General features: G+C 42.5%; 1 protein-coding gene across 8 annotated transcripts in view; it reads left to right on the top strand.

The window, feature by feature from the left end:
* Positions 1-16,718, top strand: part of TPGS2 (tubulin polyglutamylase complex subunit 2) — a 53,768-nt gene that overhangs the window by 6,225 nt on the left and 30,825 nt on the right. For all 8 annotated transcript variants that reach the window (XR_010124170.1, XM_054461111.2, XM_063653608.1 and 5 more), the window contains 2 exons: positions 3,563-3,642; positions 14,388-14,475. Coding sequence is in view for 7 of the 8 variants with exons in the window: in XM_054461111.2 (XP_054317086.2) it covers positions 3,563-3,642; positions 14,388-14,475 (168 nt within the window). In the remaining variant the exon portion in view is untranslated. The remainder of the gene's footprint in view (positions 1-3,562; positions 3,643-14,387; positions 14,476-16,718) is intronic.

The raw sequence follows: 16,718 nt of genomic DNA, 5'->3' as shown, positions 1-16,718 counted from the left end.
AATGTTAAATATAAAAAGATGGATGCATGTTTCTGGGATCCCACAACCACCCACACTTTTAGATCCACCAGATCCGCTGCAAGGACTCACAGGACTCAGAAACAGTTTTAGTCCCAAGTATAATTTATTACATTGATTAGCAGGAGGAAAAGACATAGTTAGAATCTAGAGGAATCCATGCACAGGCTTCTGAAGTGTTCCCTCTTGTCAGTGGTCACATAGAATACACTTCTTCCTTAAATGGTGAAATTCAACAATATATTTGCAGTGTTTCTTCCCCGGAAAGCCTGTTTAAGCCTCAACTTCCAGGGGTTTATTGAATGCTGGTCACGTTGGCCAAACAACCAGTCACAGCTCTCAGAATTTCAGCCTTCCAGAAGGATAGCTGCGGAATCAAAAATTGTTACTGCTTTTGCTGTCGCTGCCACCACTACAACTTCCAACCCTCTGAGACCAAAACACCTGTGAAACTATGCTTGCGAGAAGACCTGGTCTCTGCATTTGTTCTCTTCCTCATCTGCTGATTCCCTTCTTCCAGGCTTTATGAAAGTATGTTTCCATCCAGGCATCCCAGTCACCAGAGGGAGTCTAACTGCACTGGAATCTAGGAAATGAGGTCTTTAGCTAACCAGTCTAAAATAAAGGAAAGCACACCAGTGGGGAACAGGAGGAGGTGTTAATTGAGCCGGTCTGCAGTAACTGCCACATCATCCTTCAAGGCCCAGATCAGCTGTATGCAGTTTCTGATGTTTTCTATCACTTATTCAGTCTTTGTCAACCTCCCTCTGCCTTCAACTTCTGTGGCCCTGACAGTCAATATCACCTAGTTTAACACATAATTACATATTATCTCGAGTTTTCACTTTTGTTTCATGTTTGTCTTATTTATCTAACTAAGCAATAAGTTTCTTGAAACAGTGTCTCCTACTTAAATTCCTAATCTCTGGCATTAATTTCCCAAAGCTTAGGACATAGCAGGTCCTCATTAAATACCTCAGAGAGACTATTTTTTACTAGAAAATATATTCCAGTTATCAATCACTGGATAACAAATCATCTCAAAACATAGTTTGCTTGAAACAACAATTAACTCTCTCTCCCAGTTCTCTGGATTGACTGGACCAGCTGGGGTAGTTCCCATTTGAGGTCTCTCAAGTGGTCGCAGTTAGATAGCAGCTGGGACTGGAATCATCAAATGGCTTCTGCACTCTAATGTCTGCCCCGCTCAGTACTTCTCAGTATGCCCTCTCTCTCCAAAATAGTAGCTTGGATTTAGTATGTGATGGCTCAGGAATCAAAGAAAGGCAAAGGGAGACTGCCAGTTCTCTTAAATTTTAAGTCCAAAACTGGTACACCATTTCTTCACAATATTTTGTAGGGCAAGGCACTCACAGGCCAACTCCAAACTCAAGAAGTTGGAGAAATAGACTCACCTCTCAATGAGAAGTGCTATGGTCATGCAGGGAAGGAAGGAATTGATAGCACCCACCTTTGGAGTAAGCTACCACAGAGAGTTTTAATCCACGGCATATCACACAGTTACTTAGAGTGGACTGTGCTGAGTCTAAAGATGTGAATTTCATCTCTCTTACTCTGCCATGCAGGTTATTCCAGCCAGGTGGCTGACAAATGCTTGTCATTAGTCACAAAGGCAGGACAGGGAGAATGGCTATGCCTATTCAGATATTGCTTGTCATATATGGCATCTTGATAGGCCAAGGACAATGTATAATTTATATTGCTTTATAAACATCTGCAAAATGTTTTTAGTTATCTCACCAAAATGATAGGCTACTAAGACAACGTGATAAAAATAGCATTAGGTTTGGTGTCCACAGCTTTGGTCAGAGATTTCATTTTATGAATTACTTAACATCTTTGAACCTCGGTTTCCTTATCTTTAAAACGAGGGTAAGGATACCTGCTTCACAAGATTGCTGAAAGATTAAATGGGATAATTTATGCCCATTTCCTGAAACAGAGCATTATACAAATGGAATTTATTGCATGCCCTTCTCTTCCATATCCCCAACACCTCCTCCTCACCAGTTCTGAAGTACTATGTCGGATATAGGAGTCTCTACAATGGATACTTCCTAAGCAACTTATTATCTGAAAGTTATTAAAGTCAACATGTTGGCCAATTACCTTGCCATGAGAGTATTCCAAGCTTAAGTATGACATGACCCCATCTGCAGTAGCATCACAGTAGTTTTGTCTGAACCTATAACCCTTCCATGTGGGCCTGTTATAAACAGTAAATAATTGTATGTGTCCTCTTTCAAACCTAAGGTCTATTTTTACTTACTGAAAGTAAAGGGAAGTGAAGACCCATCTAAGGTCATACAACTAATAAATGTATAAAGCAAGACTAGAATAGGTAGAGTCTAGAATTCTTAGTTCCTATATTGGGCTATTGCTGCATCCCAAGATTTGAGTTTCTGGCAACTTGGAGGAAATTTTATAATGCATAAAAAGGGCACTGGCTTAATTATAGGATCAGTGAACCACATAAAATGATTAGAAGTTTCTGCCATAGTCCTAGAGATTTTAAAAACTCAAGCTACCCTCCTGTGTCAGTCTCCCAAGTAGCGGGGACTACATGTATGCACTGCCATACCTAGCTACATGTTGTTCTTTTTATGAGGGCACCAATCATTGGACTTGGGGTCGCTCTACTTCAGTATGACCTCATCTAAACTAATTATGTCTGCAGTAACTCTATTTCCAAATAAGGTCATATTCTGAGGTACTGGGGGTTAGGACTTCAATATCTTTTTTTTGTGGGGGTGGGGACAGAATTCAAGTCATAACAGCTTTTATGACAAATTTTAAGTCTTGGATTAAGGACTTCAGAATCTTGAGTCTGCATGGCCACAGACAAGTGGAGAATGTTGGAGGAGGTATTGAACTCTGTAGTATTCCCAGGTGGCTTCTGCTCTCCCTCAGAGTGAATGATAGAACACAGCTCCACAAAGAGAAGCAGACCAGATTATTTGGAGACCTTTTCCTGCTTCAAGGATTTAGAAATATGACTTACTTTTTTCTTAGTATATTTTTGGATGGAATCTATTTTTTATGTTAACCCAGCTTTGAAATCCTAGACCTCATAGAGTAGAAGGTTATGTTCAAGATGAGTTTTATTTAGAAGAAAAGTTAATAAGCAAGTTTTATGTCTTATAAAAGTTAATGGGTTGCTATTCTTTATTTCTTTTCACTTTATCCTGAGTATATAGATTTAGCTCACTGAGAATTTCAGTGTGAAATCACTAGGAATCTACAATCTCTGCTTTTTGTTCAATAAGATTAATGACTGAGCAATGACAGTATAGAGCACAGTCTGTGGATATCCTTTCTATCAGATAGACTACATTGTCCTAGGTTATGGGACCATGCCTTTCAGAGGCCAACCAGTTCTCTGCTTTCATTACAGGGGTAATAAGTGTTCATGAGAAGGACTAGATGTTCTTAAGAGCAGTCATCAACAGTTAGTCAACAACTAGCATAGAAATGTATGACAGCAGACCAATTGCAACTCTACAGACTCTTTTTTCTCCTCCAGAATCTTCCCCAGGTGTGACAGAGGTGACCATCATAGAAAAGCCTCCTGCTGAACGTCATATGATTTCTTCCTGGGAACAAGTAAGTGTTGCCATGTGAAGTCTTTACCTCCCAACAAAGAGAGGTCAATGTAAATGTCCATGAGAAGGAAAGATTAGGGGAGGAAGAATATTTACTCAGACCACAGCTGCTTTCAAGGTAGAGTTTACCTTTTCTATGTTCCTGTTCAGCCCACTTAATAGTTCCTTTCATTCTATGCCACTTATCCAGCATGGAGTGTTTCCCCTGAGCCCCACTCTCCTACAGAAGCAGTGGACATTCAAAGTTGTATACAACAAAGCTAAAAATCAATTAAAGAAAAAAAAGGATATGTGTTAATAAGTGTCGTGCTGTCCAGAACATGATTAAGTGTTGCACATAACTACTAAGCAGATTAAAAGCTAATGCTTTCCAACTTTCTTCTGAACTTCAATTCATTTATTCAATAAAAGTTTTAAGCTTCTACAATGGGCCAGACATTGTGCTTGGTGTTGCGCCCTGGGGAATAAATGGTAATTTTTTTTTTTTTTTTTTGAGACAGAGTCTTGCTCTGTCTCCCAGATTAAATGGTAATTTTTTAAAAGGCACTGTTTTTGCCTCTTGATCTTACTGCCTAAGACATAGTATAGATTGTTATGAATGTAATTACAAACTGGCCTGAGTACTGTGAAAGAGAGGGAAAGGGAGCATTGTCTGGAGAACTGCCCTAGTCTAGAGGTTGAGAAAAGTTTTCCCAAAGAAGCAATAAGAAATTGTTAACCAGGTAGATGGGATCTAGGAAGATAGGACTTTCAACCTCTATGAAGCCTTCAAGATGGGAAGGATTACATTGTTCTGAGATCACAAAGAAGGAGCACAGGAGAGCAAGGGAGAGAGAGCTCAGCAAGGACCAGGACATCCAGGGCTTCATAGGTCTTCAGCAGTTTGCTCTTTATCTTGGAAGCAAAGGGGAGTCATTGAAATGTTTTAAGTAGGGAACTATGAAGTTAGATTTATACTTTGAAAGGACCACGGTGGCTGTAGAGTAACAAATGGATTTGACTGGGGCAAGTGGCAAGAAATTGCCCTTCCATTTAATAAGTACCTGCTAACACTTACCCCGTAAGTCATTCCACACTAAATGAATAATAACCCTGCAAGGTGGGTATTGGTATCTCCATTTTATAGATGAAGAAACAGAGGCTGAAAGAGTTTAAAGAATTTGGCCGGCACAGTGGCTCATGCTTGTAATCCCAGTGTTTTGGAAGGCCAGGGCAGAGGATTGCTTGAGGCCAGGAGTTTGAGACAAGCCTGGACAACATGGCAATACTCCAGCTCTACAGAACAATAATGTTAATTAGCCAGGTATGGTAGCACACACCTGTACTCCCAGCTATTGGGGAGGCTGGGGTGGGAGGATCCTGTGACCCCAGGAGGTTGAGGCTGCAGTGAGCTATGATCACACCACCACACTCTAGCCTGAGCAACAGGGCAAGACCTTGTTTCGTTTAAAAAACAAAAAAAAAAAGAAAGAAAGAAAAATTTGTTCTAAGTCACATAGCTACCAAGTGGCAGAGCCTGAATTTGAACTTACAGTTGCCTGCCTCTAAGAATATGTCCTTTCTGCTCTGCCAGGCTGCCCCTCTGACAGAGGACAACACCATGGGAGTCTTGCCCTCAACAGGCAAGCAGTCCTGCCAGCCTGACTCCCCTCCCTGGGCTGAGCCAGCAGCAGCTTTTCTGGCAGCTCAGTAACTGGGAGTTGATCCAGGACCTCAGCTCAGCAGCATCCCAACTCTTCTCACTCAGCCCCCACCTCCATTTCCACTCACAGCCCATCATAGGAAAAGGAAATTCCAGAACAGTGTCTATGAAACTCTTATTGGCTGATCCTGTCAACACCTGTTCCTGGTACTTCTGTGACTATGCCATCCTGGCCTCATTGATGTTGTTTTGTTTGTTATGAATAACAGTAAGAGAAAAGATATGATGGAGGACATTTCTCTTGATTCTTTTTGGGCTTAGGTCAGCCCTTTAGGTATTAGTAGAACTGCCAGGCCGGCATGGTGGCTCATGCCTGTAATCCCAGCACTTCAGGAAGCTGAGGCAGGCAGATCACGAGGTCAGGAGTTTGAGACCAGCCTGGCCAATATGGTCTCGAACTAAAAATACAAAAATTAGCCGGGCGTGGTGGTGCACACCTGTAGTCCCAGCTACTTGGGAGGTTGAGGCAGAAGAATCGCTTGAACCTGGGAGGCGGAGGTTGTAGTGAACTGAGATTGCACAACTGCACTCCAGCCTGGGCGACAGAGCAAGACTCTGTCCCCACTCCCACCCCCCCGCCCCGCCCCCCACAAAAAAAAAAGAACTGCCTCAGGGCTCTTTTGTGAGAGTCAGATCCTGGTGTTTTCCTGTCTGCTGAGGACCTGGATTGGAAGGTGAGAGGACAGGAATGCCTTGTCTAGGGTGGAACACTATTATGTTGCTTTGGAATAAAGTGACTTCTGAGGCATATTCTTCCTTGTGTCTTGTACCATACAGTCCTTAGAGCTCTTTAAGGAGAAGACTTTACCCATTTATCCCAGTTTTACTTATACTGTAGTTTCTTCATTTGGAGCTGCCTTCCATAGCTGTGTTTCAGGGATAGAGTCTGCAGGGGATCTCTTGGGATCCAATCTGCCTCCTGGACAATGCAACTTTATTAGGTTCCCTTTTAGCTTAGACTGACACTTAGGGAAATGCAGTTGTAGTGCTAGATAAATAGCCATCAGAGGTCTAAAAGGATTAAGGGGTAAGCATGAGAGAAAGAGATTTTTAACTAACTGAGACAGTTAATGGAACATTTTCTTCAGACATATTCAATTGGGAGAATACTTGTGAAGGTACCTAAAATAATCAGATACATAGATTTGGAATTTTCCTTTGAGTTCTTTAGTTAAAATATCTCAGATCTAAGTTCAAATATGCCAAATCTAATATACAAACAAGCTAGGTGTGGTGGTGCACACCTGTAGTCCCAGCTACTTGAGAGGCCAAAGTGGGAGGATTGCTTGAGGCCAGGAGTTCAAGAACAGCCTGGGCAACATAATGAGACAACTCCTCAACCCCTGTCTCTTAAAAAATAAGTAATAAAAATTTTAAAAATAAGATACTAAAAGTATTAGGATCAGTAATGTAAAAACGTTTCTTTCACCTGAATTTGGCATGTCTGGGCTTGTAAAGGCCTGGGATGCTTGGAAGATAAGATAGCCTTTGGGGTGTGTACCTTTTGTTTTAAGATTTGGTTTTTATGTAACACTTTTTTTCTGATTATGCTAAACACAACAGTCAAAAAGGTGTATTGAAAATACAAAGAAAAAAAGAATTAAAAGAAAAGTCTTCTAGGATTTTCCTACCTAGACATAACCACAGTTGGTCTATTTTTGGTTATGTGTGTTGGTGGAGGGTAGGCATTGGGATCCCTTACAAGTCCATGAATGGGAAGTGGTCCGTGGACTCCTTGAAATGTATGTCAGGTATGTTTTTTTGGGAGGTGGGGGAAAAGGCTTTTTCAGATTCTCAAAGGGACTCATAACCCCAAAAAGTTTAAAACAGGTTTTTGTATAATTTTTTCATTCAAAATGGGGCAATACTCAACGTGCTATTTTCTTACCTACTTTTGTCTCCTAAGCAGTGGAGGATAGAAGTTTTGGACTGCTCTGCAACTCTCTTATCTCACTTTCTCACCCTAGAGGTTACTGAAGAGCATGTTGACACAGGAGCAGGCTTGATAAGCCACCCCTGCTGTGTGCCTGCTTCCAGAAGTGCCTGTACCAGAGAAGCAGGAGGATCCCAAGGGGCTGATAATTCCTACTTCTCTAGAGAACTGACCCTAGAGACCTGTCTCCTTGGAGACACCTCATTTAGAGCCCAGCCTCCATCTGGTATACCTGGTGACTACAGCTGCATAAATACATTCAGAGAAGGCCCCTAAGAAGGGTCCCTCTGCCCCCTTGGGCAAATATAGCCCTCTGGGAAGCTCACTGAGATACATTATACTAGTAAGGATATGGAAGCATTTTGAAGTGGGAAAAACACACTGGAGTAGAAGTCTTATGCCAGCTCTGGACCCTTGGCTAAGTAATGTAACTTCTCTGGATCTCATGTTCATCATGTATAAAATAAGTAATTTGAAATCAGTGTTATTGAACGACTCGTCCAGCTATAATCTAGTCTTTTGTGATTCTATACTGCAAATCCAGGAAGAAAGATTGACAACCGAAACCTAAATGATCATATACCTGCTGCAGCCCCCTGAGGTTGGAGGGAAATGTGAACAACCTTTTTCCATGTTTATGTATTTCACCATTTTTTCTTCTTAAATACACAATTTCAGTTTGTCTGTCTCTGTGCAGTTGTATGATTCATGTTCATTGTGCCTGCTACCTGCCTTTTGTCATGATGGTCCATAGTAAGGCTCAGTGTCTACACTGAGCTTTTTCATCTTTCAAGCACCAGGAAAGCATCTGCCTCTTAGTTCTCATAGCATCCTGGTGCCAGGAGAGTTCTGTTACTATTAAGCATTTCAGTGACATTTCATAGTTGCAGACGGCTTTACAATTCTTGATTGGTTACACCCTCCAATCCCCAGATAAAAATTCAGTTTACTGATGGTGAAACCATGGCCCACAGAAACCAAATGATTTGGCAGAATATCCCCTTTTTTTTTCAGACTCAGTTTTTCTACAGTCTACAGAGTGAGTTCTGAACCTTCTTGAAGATCTGTTACACACCCAACTGTGAATTTATGATAAGCATTTCCAGGAGAAGAAATCATCCTGCAACACCATGTGACTAGTGACCCCCTCACTTCATGCTCTTACTCTGCCTGGGAGATTCTCTGTGTTCTCCATCAGTCAACCCTTCTCTCTAGCACTTCACTTCTTTCTCCTGGCAGCTTCCCCATAGGGGCTTCCCATCTCTTTAAAATTAAAAACAAAAATCCTTCAATGTATGTCTCTTTCTAGCTATTTAGCTATTTGTTCCTTTTCATGCCAAGTGTGTAGAAAAATTGTCTACACCAGGGGTTGGGAAATGTTTTCTTTAGAGGACCAGATAGTTTATGCTCTGGCGTTACAGTCTCTGTCACAACTACTCATTTCTGCCATTGTAGCTGTGAAAGCAGCCATCAAAAGTAGTGAAATGCATGGGCATGACTGTGTTCAAATGAAACATTTTTACAAAAACAGGTGACAGGGTGGATCCAGTGGCCATAGTTTACAAATTACCATCCTTCCTTCTTTTCTCAGTTATTCATCCTGCCACAGCCTCTCTTTAGCCACCACCATTCTTGGATACCATTCTGTCAAAATCACTAGGACCTCTTCATGGCTAAAGACTTACTTCATCTTACTTGGTATGGCTCCTGCATGCCCAACAGTTAGCCACTCCCTTCTCTGCTAGCCTCTCCTCCCTTGGATGCAGAAGCACAACTCTCTTGATCCTTTCCTTCCTCGCAGACTCTTCCTTCCTAGTTCTCTTTGCCCCTTCAGCTCCACAACACTTATCTATTAAACATTTATCTCTATTTAAATTAGGAATATGTTTGGCTTAAGGAAAGATAAACTAGCAATAGCTTAAGCAAATAGGAATTAATATTTTTCATGTAACAAGTCCTGAGGTAGACAGTTGCAGTTGGTTCATCAGTCCTGACAATATTAAGCCATTATCTCTGTAATTATTTTGTCCTTTTTCTTTATGGTGCCTCCAAGTAGAAAAAACACACACTGTTTTTCCTCTCCTGTTACTCCGCAACAATCAACACAGAAAATTTCCATGACCAAATGTGTGTATGTTGCAAGAGGGAGTTCCCAAACACATCAAGAAGCTATCAGTTCTGCATTGAATACCAGCTGGGTGTCTTCCAATTCAGTTCCGACACTGTCTCCCTGGAGATAGCGTCAGATCCCATAGGTTAAGGGCTCAGTCTCACAAGACTGCCCCTCACTTCCAATGCCAATTGCAAGTCCCAGGTTGTTTTACCTGTGCTTCTGACCCACCAGCTATAAATTGGGGTTCCCATGACCCCCTCCTCAGGTTCAATTAATTTGCTAGAGTGGCTCACAGAACTCAGAGGAACACTCACTTAACATTTACAGGTTTATTACAAAGGATACAGATGAAGAGATGCACAGGGCAAGGTGTGGTGGGAGGGGCATGGAACTTCCCTGCCATCCGAGAGCATGCCACCCTACAGGAACTTCCATGTGCTCAGCTGTCCGGAAGCTCTTCAAACTCTGTCTTTTGGGTTTTTATGGAGGCTTCATTATGTAGAAGTGATTGATTAAACCATGGGCCATTGATGATCAACTTACCCTTCAGCTCCTCTTCCCTCCCTGAGGTTAGGGGGTGGGGCTGAAAGTTCCAACCCACTGGCTGCCTTGGTTGTTCTGGTGATCATCCCCCATCCTGCAGCTACCTTGGAGATGCCAGTCATTTGTCAACTCTTTAGCACACAAAAAGACGTCACTTTGGAGATTCCAAGGATTTTAGAAATTGTATGCCAGGAATCTGGGACAGAGACCAAATATATATTTCACAATATCATAGTGGCAAAATAACTGCTACAGTCTGAGCTATCATTTCCAAGCTCAAAAAACAAAAAAGAGGTAAGGGATGTTGCCAGGCATATCTGTCACCTTTTAACAGGACAGTGAAAGTTTTCTTGGAAACCTTCTCTTTTGGACTTGTGTTTACATTTTAATGTCCAGCAGTAATTGCAGGAGGTTCTGAAAACAAGTATTTAATAGGACACATTGCCATCTCAAACAAAATGAAGGTTCTGCCAAGGAGAAAAAGGAAGGTGGATTTGAATAAGCAATCCATGTGTCTGACACAGCCTCCTCTGCCCCTTCCCTCATTTCTCTTTCTGTTCCTAGTGCCCCACACAGTATTTATCCCATAATAGATACTTAATAAATGTGAAATGAGTAAGTGAATTAGATAAAACGCAAAAGTCAGAAAGAGTGTCGAGCCTTCCCAAGGTTGCCTAACTTCTTTTCCACAAGCAATCCTTAATTTCATTCCTGAGACTCAGGCTACCACACCCACCATCTCTGAAGCAGAGTGGCTGTAGATGCAAAGGCTTCCCCCACTAATTCCCCCAGTGGTAGAATTTTGATGATTATATAAACTTGAGGGTATTACTCTTCTGAAGGTTGCCTTGTATGAGCTCTGTCAGACACACAGCTTCACCAAGACTTGTGGTGCCTCTAGACAGGCCAATATTTATATATTTTTTTCTTCACATATTTTTGGAGGGAGACTGATGGTTCTGTGGAGAAAGGATTTTGGAAAAAGTATGCTACCTTTCCTTTGGCTGTTAAGCAATGCAGCTCCGGCCCCAAACTCTCATACCCTACTCAACAAAACAAAAGGGTTCAGTTAACCAAGCCCTCCACCTCTCCTAAGGTGTGAGTTTGGGAATGTATTTGGGAATTCTCTTGGGGATCTCACACCATCCCTCCACAGCTCATCCAGGTTTTCCTCCACTTCGTGGAATGTCCTCCCTGAGAAGAGTTTCAGGAGATGCCATTGTGCTCATTGCCACAATTTCCAGCAATGTTCTCATGCTCCTTGATGGGCGTCCTGGGCAGCTCTTCACCTGGCCGTGGTTGCAGACCAGCCAGAGAGCCAGCTCAGCATGGACCAGCACCTACAGAGACATTGATTTCTGTCCGCTGGCACCTATGCTGACCTGATCCTGCATCTGCTCCCCAGTTGGGAAGTGGCCTCTAAAAGTGAGGGGAACAATGGGGTGCAGGATTGTCCAGGAGTAGAAAAGGTGAGTAGAAGTCAATGGACAGTCCCTAGCCCTTCCCTTGAGGCCCAGTGCTATTGGTTTTCTGGAATCTTGTTGATAGCTCCCAAAACAAAAAAGTGGCTCAGGTCCTTCATCCAATGAAGTAGTAACAGAGCTTGTGATGGACTCTTTCTAAAGTAGCTTAAATAAACCATTGTAGATTGTCTCAGGAGAAGAAAAAAAAGATTAAAAATTAGGAACTATGTGACAGAATCACCACTGGGCTAGAGATTGCAGATACCATCTTGATGCAATCAGCTGTTATTTCAGACGCCAGTCGTTGTTATTCTCCCTTGTTGGCTTTCTCCCCAGACCCTCCCTCCAATCCTGATATTACCCTCCTCCCTGCCCTCCTATCACACCCCCCAAAATATAGACTGGGCATGGATCTGTGTGGGAAGAAGCCCTCTGATGTGGGTAGATTGCTCCCTGTGGAAAAGCAAACTCTTTTCAGGTTGGTTAGAAGAGAAATTTTAAAATGGCAGTAACTGAGTCACTGGCCAGAAAAAAAAAAAAAAAAAAGGTGAGATACGTTAAAATTAGGAGAGGTTGTTTACTTTTCTCTCCAATCTTAAAGGACTGAAGCAGGTATGTGGTCATTTAAATTTTGGTTGTGAACCTTTCTTCCTGGATTTGCCCCACTCAGAAGAGCTACATGCAGTAGGAAGGCTGGAGAACTGCAGGCCCAGCAACTGCCCTAGGGGTGCTTGGGGCGGAAGGGTCTGCAGCAAAGAGCAGCAGAGCCAGGGCCGCTAGTCATTTAAATTGGAATGACAGTGAGGGATTGATGTTTTTCATGAATTTGGTTTACTTGAAAATTTTTATGTATATTAGTATTTGAAATGTTTTTTAAATATTTGATTTCACAGATTTTTTTCTATTTGTATGAATTTTGAATAATTGTAAAAAATATCGGTATAAAATAATACAAAAACTTATTTCTTGGGTGAAATAAATACCATAACAAATGTTATAATTACGATTACTGGAATTATTCAGCCTGACTTACATATGAACAATGCCAAATAGTCCAACTGCCCTCAGCCTGGATCTCATGGAATCCCCATTAAGAAAGGCTGATAGACAGTAGTTTCCTTGTCTTTACCACTAGATGGCACTAGTGATCAAAATGTCAGGGCGATGCTGGCCTTTTGGGGCGAAGAGAGGAGGAAGGACCTTGCAGAACACTGGTAACTGTAGGCTTCCTGTAGCAGGGTTTTAGGGGTGGGAGAAACGCATTCCGCAAGTGCATTTTTTCTTCTGAAAGCACAGATAATGTGGCCACACAGGAGGCACTAGGAGCAAGCCCCTAACTCCAAATAGTGGGAAAACAAATTAGTCCAAGGAGTCTGAGAGTCTCTTAAATTTTACATTTATGAGACTGGGTACTAAATAATGGACACAGAAAAAACAAAACTTGATCAGAACATACATTTTAGTTCATAAAGGAAATTTAAAACCTGTTTCATTAAAATGACAGCTGTTGTCCATTTAATAATCTAAAAACACTGCTTAAAATCTCCAGCAAGCTTGAAGCTTTCTCTTTATCTATAGTTCCTGAAGATGCTGTGGCTGTGAATAATAATAATTTCCTAGTCTCCTCTCTTCCTGTCAAACTCACACCCCCTTGTACTGCCAGTGTTCTGTATATTAAGTCTTAGAGTTTATTCTTGAACCTAGATTCACAGAGTGACATGTTCAAGGTCACTCAGCTACTGGCAGAGTTGGGAAGTGAACTCAGATCGTCCTTCTACATGATGCTTTCCCACGCATTGGGTACCTAGAACTGACTGACAGGATGACCTAATGCAGTCCTGACATAAGCAGTTGTCAGTATCACATCTCAGAAGGGTCCAGTAAGCCACAAGCTTGGATAGTTATTAACATGTTGCCTCTTTGCCTCTGTAATTACATTAAGAAGTCCATTCTAGGGGGCCCAGGAAATGAATTGGAGAACTCATCCTTTGCACATTCCAGGGATTTGAGTTGGCTAGGGAAGACTGATCATACACACACACAGATGTGAGTTACTTAGAATGTAGGGCTTGTTCCTGGTATCTCCTGAAAGGATACTAAGCTTCTTTGTTCTCTCCGCCAACGGTTTGGATGATTTCTTATCCAACAGTTTTGGATGATTTCTTATCCAACAGTTTTGGATGATTTCATATCCATGGATATGTGAAATATTTGAGTATATACGGTTACCTTCTAAGAGCTGTCAGAACTTAGACATTGCATAAGTTTTCTGGAAATAATATACTCCTCACTTTTTTTTGAGACAGAGTCTCTCTTTGTCGCCCAGGCTGGAGTACAGTGGCACAATCTTGGCTCACTGCAAGCTCCGCCTCCCAGGTTCACGCCATTCTCCTGCCTCAGCGTCCCGAGTAGCTGGGACTACAGGCGCCCGCCACCACACCCATCTAATTTTTTGTATTTTTAGTAGAGATGGGGTTTCACCGTGTTAGCTAGGATGGTCTCCATCTCCTGATCTCGTGACCCGCCCACCTCGGCCTCCCAAAGTGCTGGGATTACAGGCACTCTTCACTTTTAAGATGCTCTCATTTGTCCAATAATTTGTTTCAGAAAATAATATATGAGCATGGGTCTGATATGTACGGCAGTGATTGCTTTGCTTGAACATTGTCAGACTTTACCTAGGACTTCCCCTCTTGCCATGTTCCCCTGTCTCCCCTTCAGCTTGTTCCCTTTGCCAGGTGGCTGCCCATTGAGGCATTATCATGGCAGAGCAGGTACCTGGTTTGCATTAGCTGCTGAAGAAAAAAAAGACAAACTGGAACTCTGCTGGCAAGACCCCAGTGCCTCTCTAATAGAGTTTTGTAGGTAACTATCAGAGCCTTCCTATTTCAGGGACCTATAACATGCTAAACATGTCCCCAGTGCCTTAAGCCATAGCCCTGTACCCTCTTTCCCAGCCCTGACCTGACACTTAGCTGCTTTGTGATTCTAGAAGAATAACTGTGTGATGCCTGAAGATGTGAAGAACTTTTACCTGATGACCAATGGCTTCCACATGACATGGAGTGTGAAGCTGGATGGTGAGTCAGCCTCCTTGCTGTAGGGGAACATTTCCCTGGCTGAGAGATTGAATGGGACAACTCTGAGGGCCCTTTGACTTTTGAGTCTTTGAATCTGGATGGTTTTCATGGGTGCCCCTCAAGTGCCATGTCCAGAAGCTGTAATTATGTCCCAAAACTAACAGATGCCATCATTGCTTCACCCACCACAAACCCCATGACAGTCTAGCAGTATGGAACTGGAAGTTCAATTTAGAGGATTCCTGTAGGGATAGGGTAGAGAAAACCATTAATTACTACATAAAAAACCCTAGCCACCTCAAACTTAAAGCCTCAGAGGGCTCTACCTCCGAGTAAACCCCTCAGGGTAGGCTGCAGTGACAGTCTCTAGTGTTTATGACAGGGGCCACTTATCTCTTTCAGGCTCCTTCCTTTATTCCCACCATCATAAAGACCTCAGGGCCCTAATCCTCAAACCAGAGTTTTTGCTTCTCTCCTTCACATCACCTCAGCCTAAGTCACCAGCTACCTCAATTCACAGGATGCCATCTTTTGTCTAGGACAAAACATTTGTGTGTGGATGTGGGAACTCACAAGTTTGTACATGTCAGATTGTAGGTACTATATAGGCATGAAAGACAGTGCTGAACATTTAGGTGAAGACTCTTGAAAACATTTCATAGGCTAGAAAACCCTGTCCAGCCACAGGAGCCCAGCCCATTCATGGCACAGATTCCCCAGCCCCTCCCCTCCAGTACCTCCCCTCCAGTCCATTATTGTGTCTGACTCCAACCAGATCTACTTTGGCCTTGGGAAGTACCCTACATTTCCCCACTGCTGTCCCTAAAAATGCAGTGACTTCTGTTGCACTGCAAATCTACAGAGCAGACATCTTGCCTTCGTTGCCTCGGCCTTCTACCTACACACCTGAGTTCCCTGTTTGGGTGATTTCCAAAGCCTTCCTGTCTATCTTGCACTGCTGGTCAGAGGTACTTTTTTTTTTTTTTTTTTTTTTTTTTAGATGGACTCTCACTCTGTTGCCCAAGCTGGAGTACAGTGGCGCAATCTCTGCTCACTGCAACCTCCGCCTCCTGGGTTCAAGAGATTCTTCTGCCTCAGCCTCCTGAGTAGCTGGGATTACAGGCATGTGCCACCACGCCCGGCTAATTTTTGTATTTTTAGTAGAGACAGGGTTTCACCATGTTGGTCAGGCTGGTCTTGAACTCCTGACCTCGTGATCCGCCCACCTTGGCCTCCCAAAGTGCTGGGATTACAGGTGTGAGGCACTGCGCCCAGCCAGAGGTACTTTTTTATAGCTTGCTAGTGAATATTGAACATTAGCTTTTATCTTATAATCATTTCCTCCTATGGCTTGGAAACCATCCTTGTCACATCAGAACCTTCGTTTATAGCAAGGCCGTGGCTTTTGGTGTCTGGAGCAACAGAGAGGGGACATAGACTAAACCAACTGGCGAACTCTCCCTGGCCCACATCCTTGCAACAGGCTAGCCCCTTTATATGCCTGATTCAGAGAATAAAAGTTTTATGAGTGAGTCCCAGTTCATTGTTGCAAAACCTTCTCTAATTTAATCTCCCCAAGCCCAGTCTTCTTATCCCCATTACCATACCCATTATATACTGAACAGCCTAAGTCAGTGACAGAAAAGGCAGCAGAGGCATCTTCTGATGTTTGCCTCTTTAGTGGTCTTTTCTTCTTAGACATTACATGGTCTTTACACAGGTTGTTTTATTGCTTTAAACCATTCCAGTTTTTTCAGCAGTCAAATAAAGAAAACATGCGGCTTCCTAGTCCGTATTTTCACCCTAATCACAGAAGACTAGAACCAAGCAAGAAGGCTGCCAAATTCTCACCACTGAGTAAGGGAAAATGATAAAGAGAAGGGGGGATTTTTTTTTTTATCATGAAAGCTTATAACAAGAAGAATAGAAGGGGTCCATTATGTAATCAAAGCTATTACTCCTTCAGAAAATGTTTATGCAGAATACTTCCTAAACAAAGGAAAGAGGGAGCAAAAACATTTTAAAGTCCTTTACATTTCAGATGTTCCTAAGCCCAGATTTCCCAGTTCTTTGTTGGTATTCCCTTTGAAATTTTTCTTCCACTCTACCCTAATACATACAATGGGGGCTCTTCATCACCCGTGGCCCCCAGTTCCTTTTTTTGTATGAAAGGTTGGTATTTTGGAATATGCAGTGAGTAATCCTCTTCTTCCCACCTTCCATCAGATTCCTCAGCCACGGGG

The sequence above is a fragment of the Pongo pygmaeus genome, chromosome 17, assembly GCF_028885625.2.
Source record: "Pongo pygmaeus isolate AG05252 chromosome 17, NHGRI_mPonPyg2-v2.0_pri, whole genome shotgun sequence".
In the NCBI taxonomy this organism is placed as follows: Eukaryota; Metazoa; Chordata; class Mammalia; order Primates; family Hominidae; genus Pongo; species Pongo pygmaeus.
This window is presented reverse-complemented; position numbering and strand designations above follow the sequence as displayed.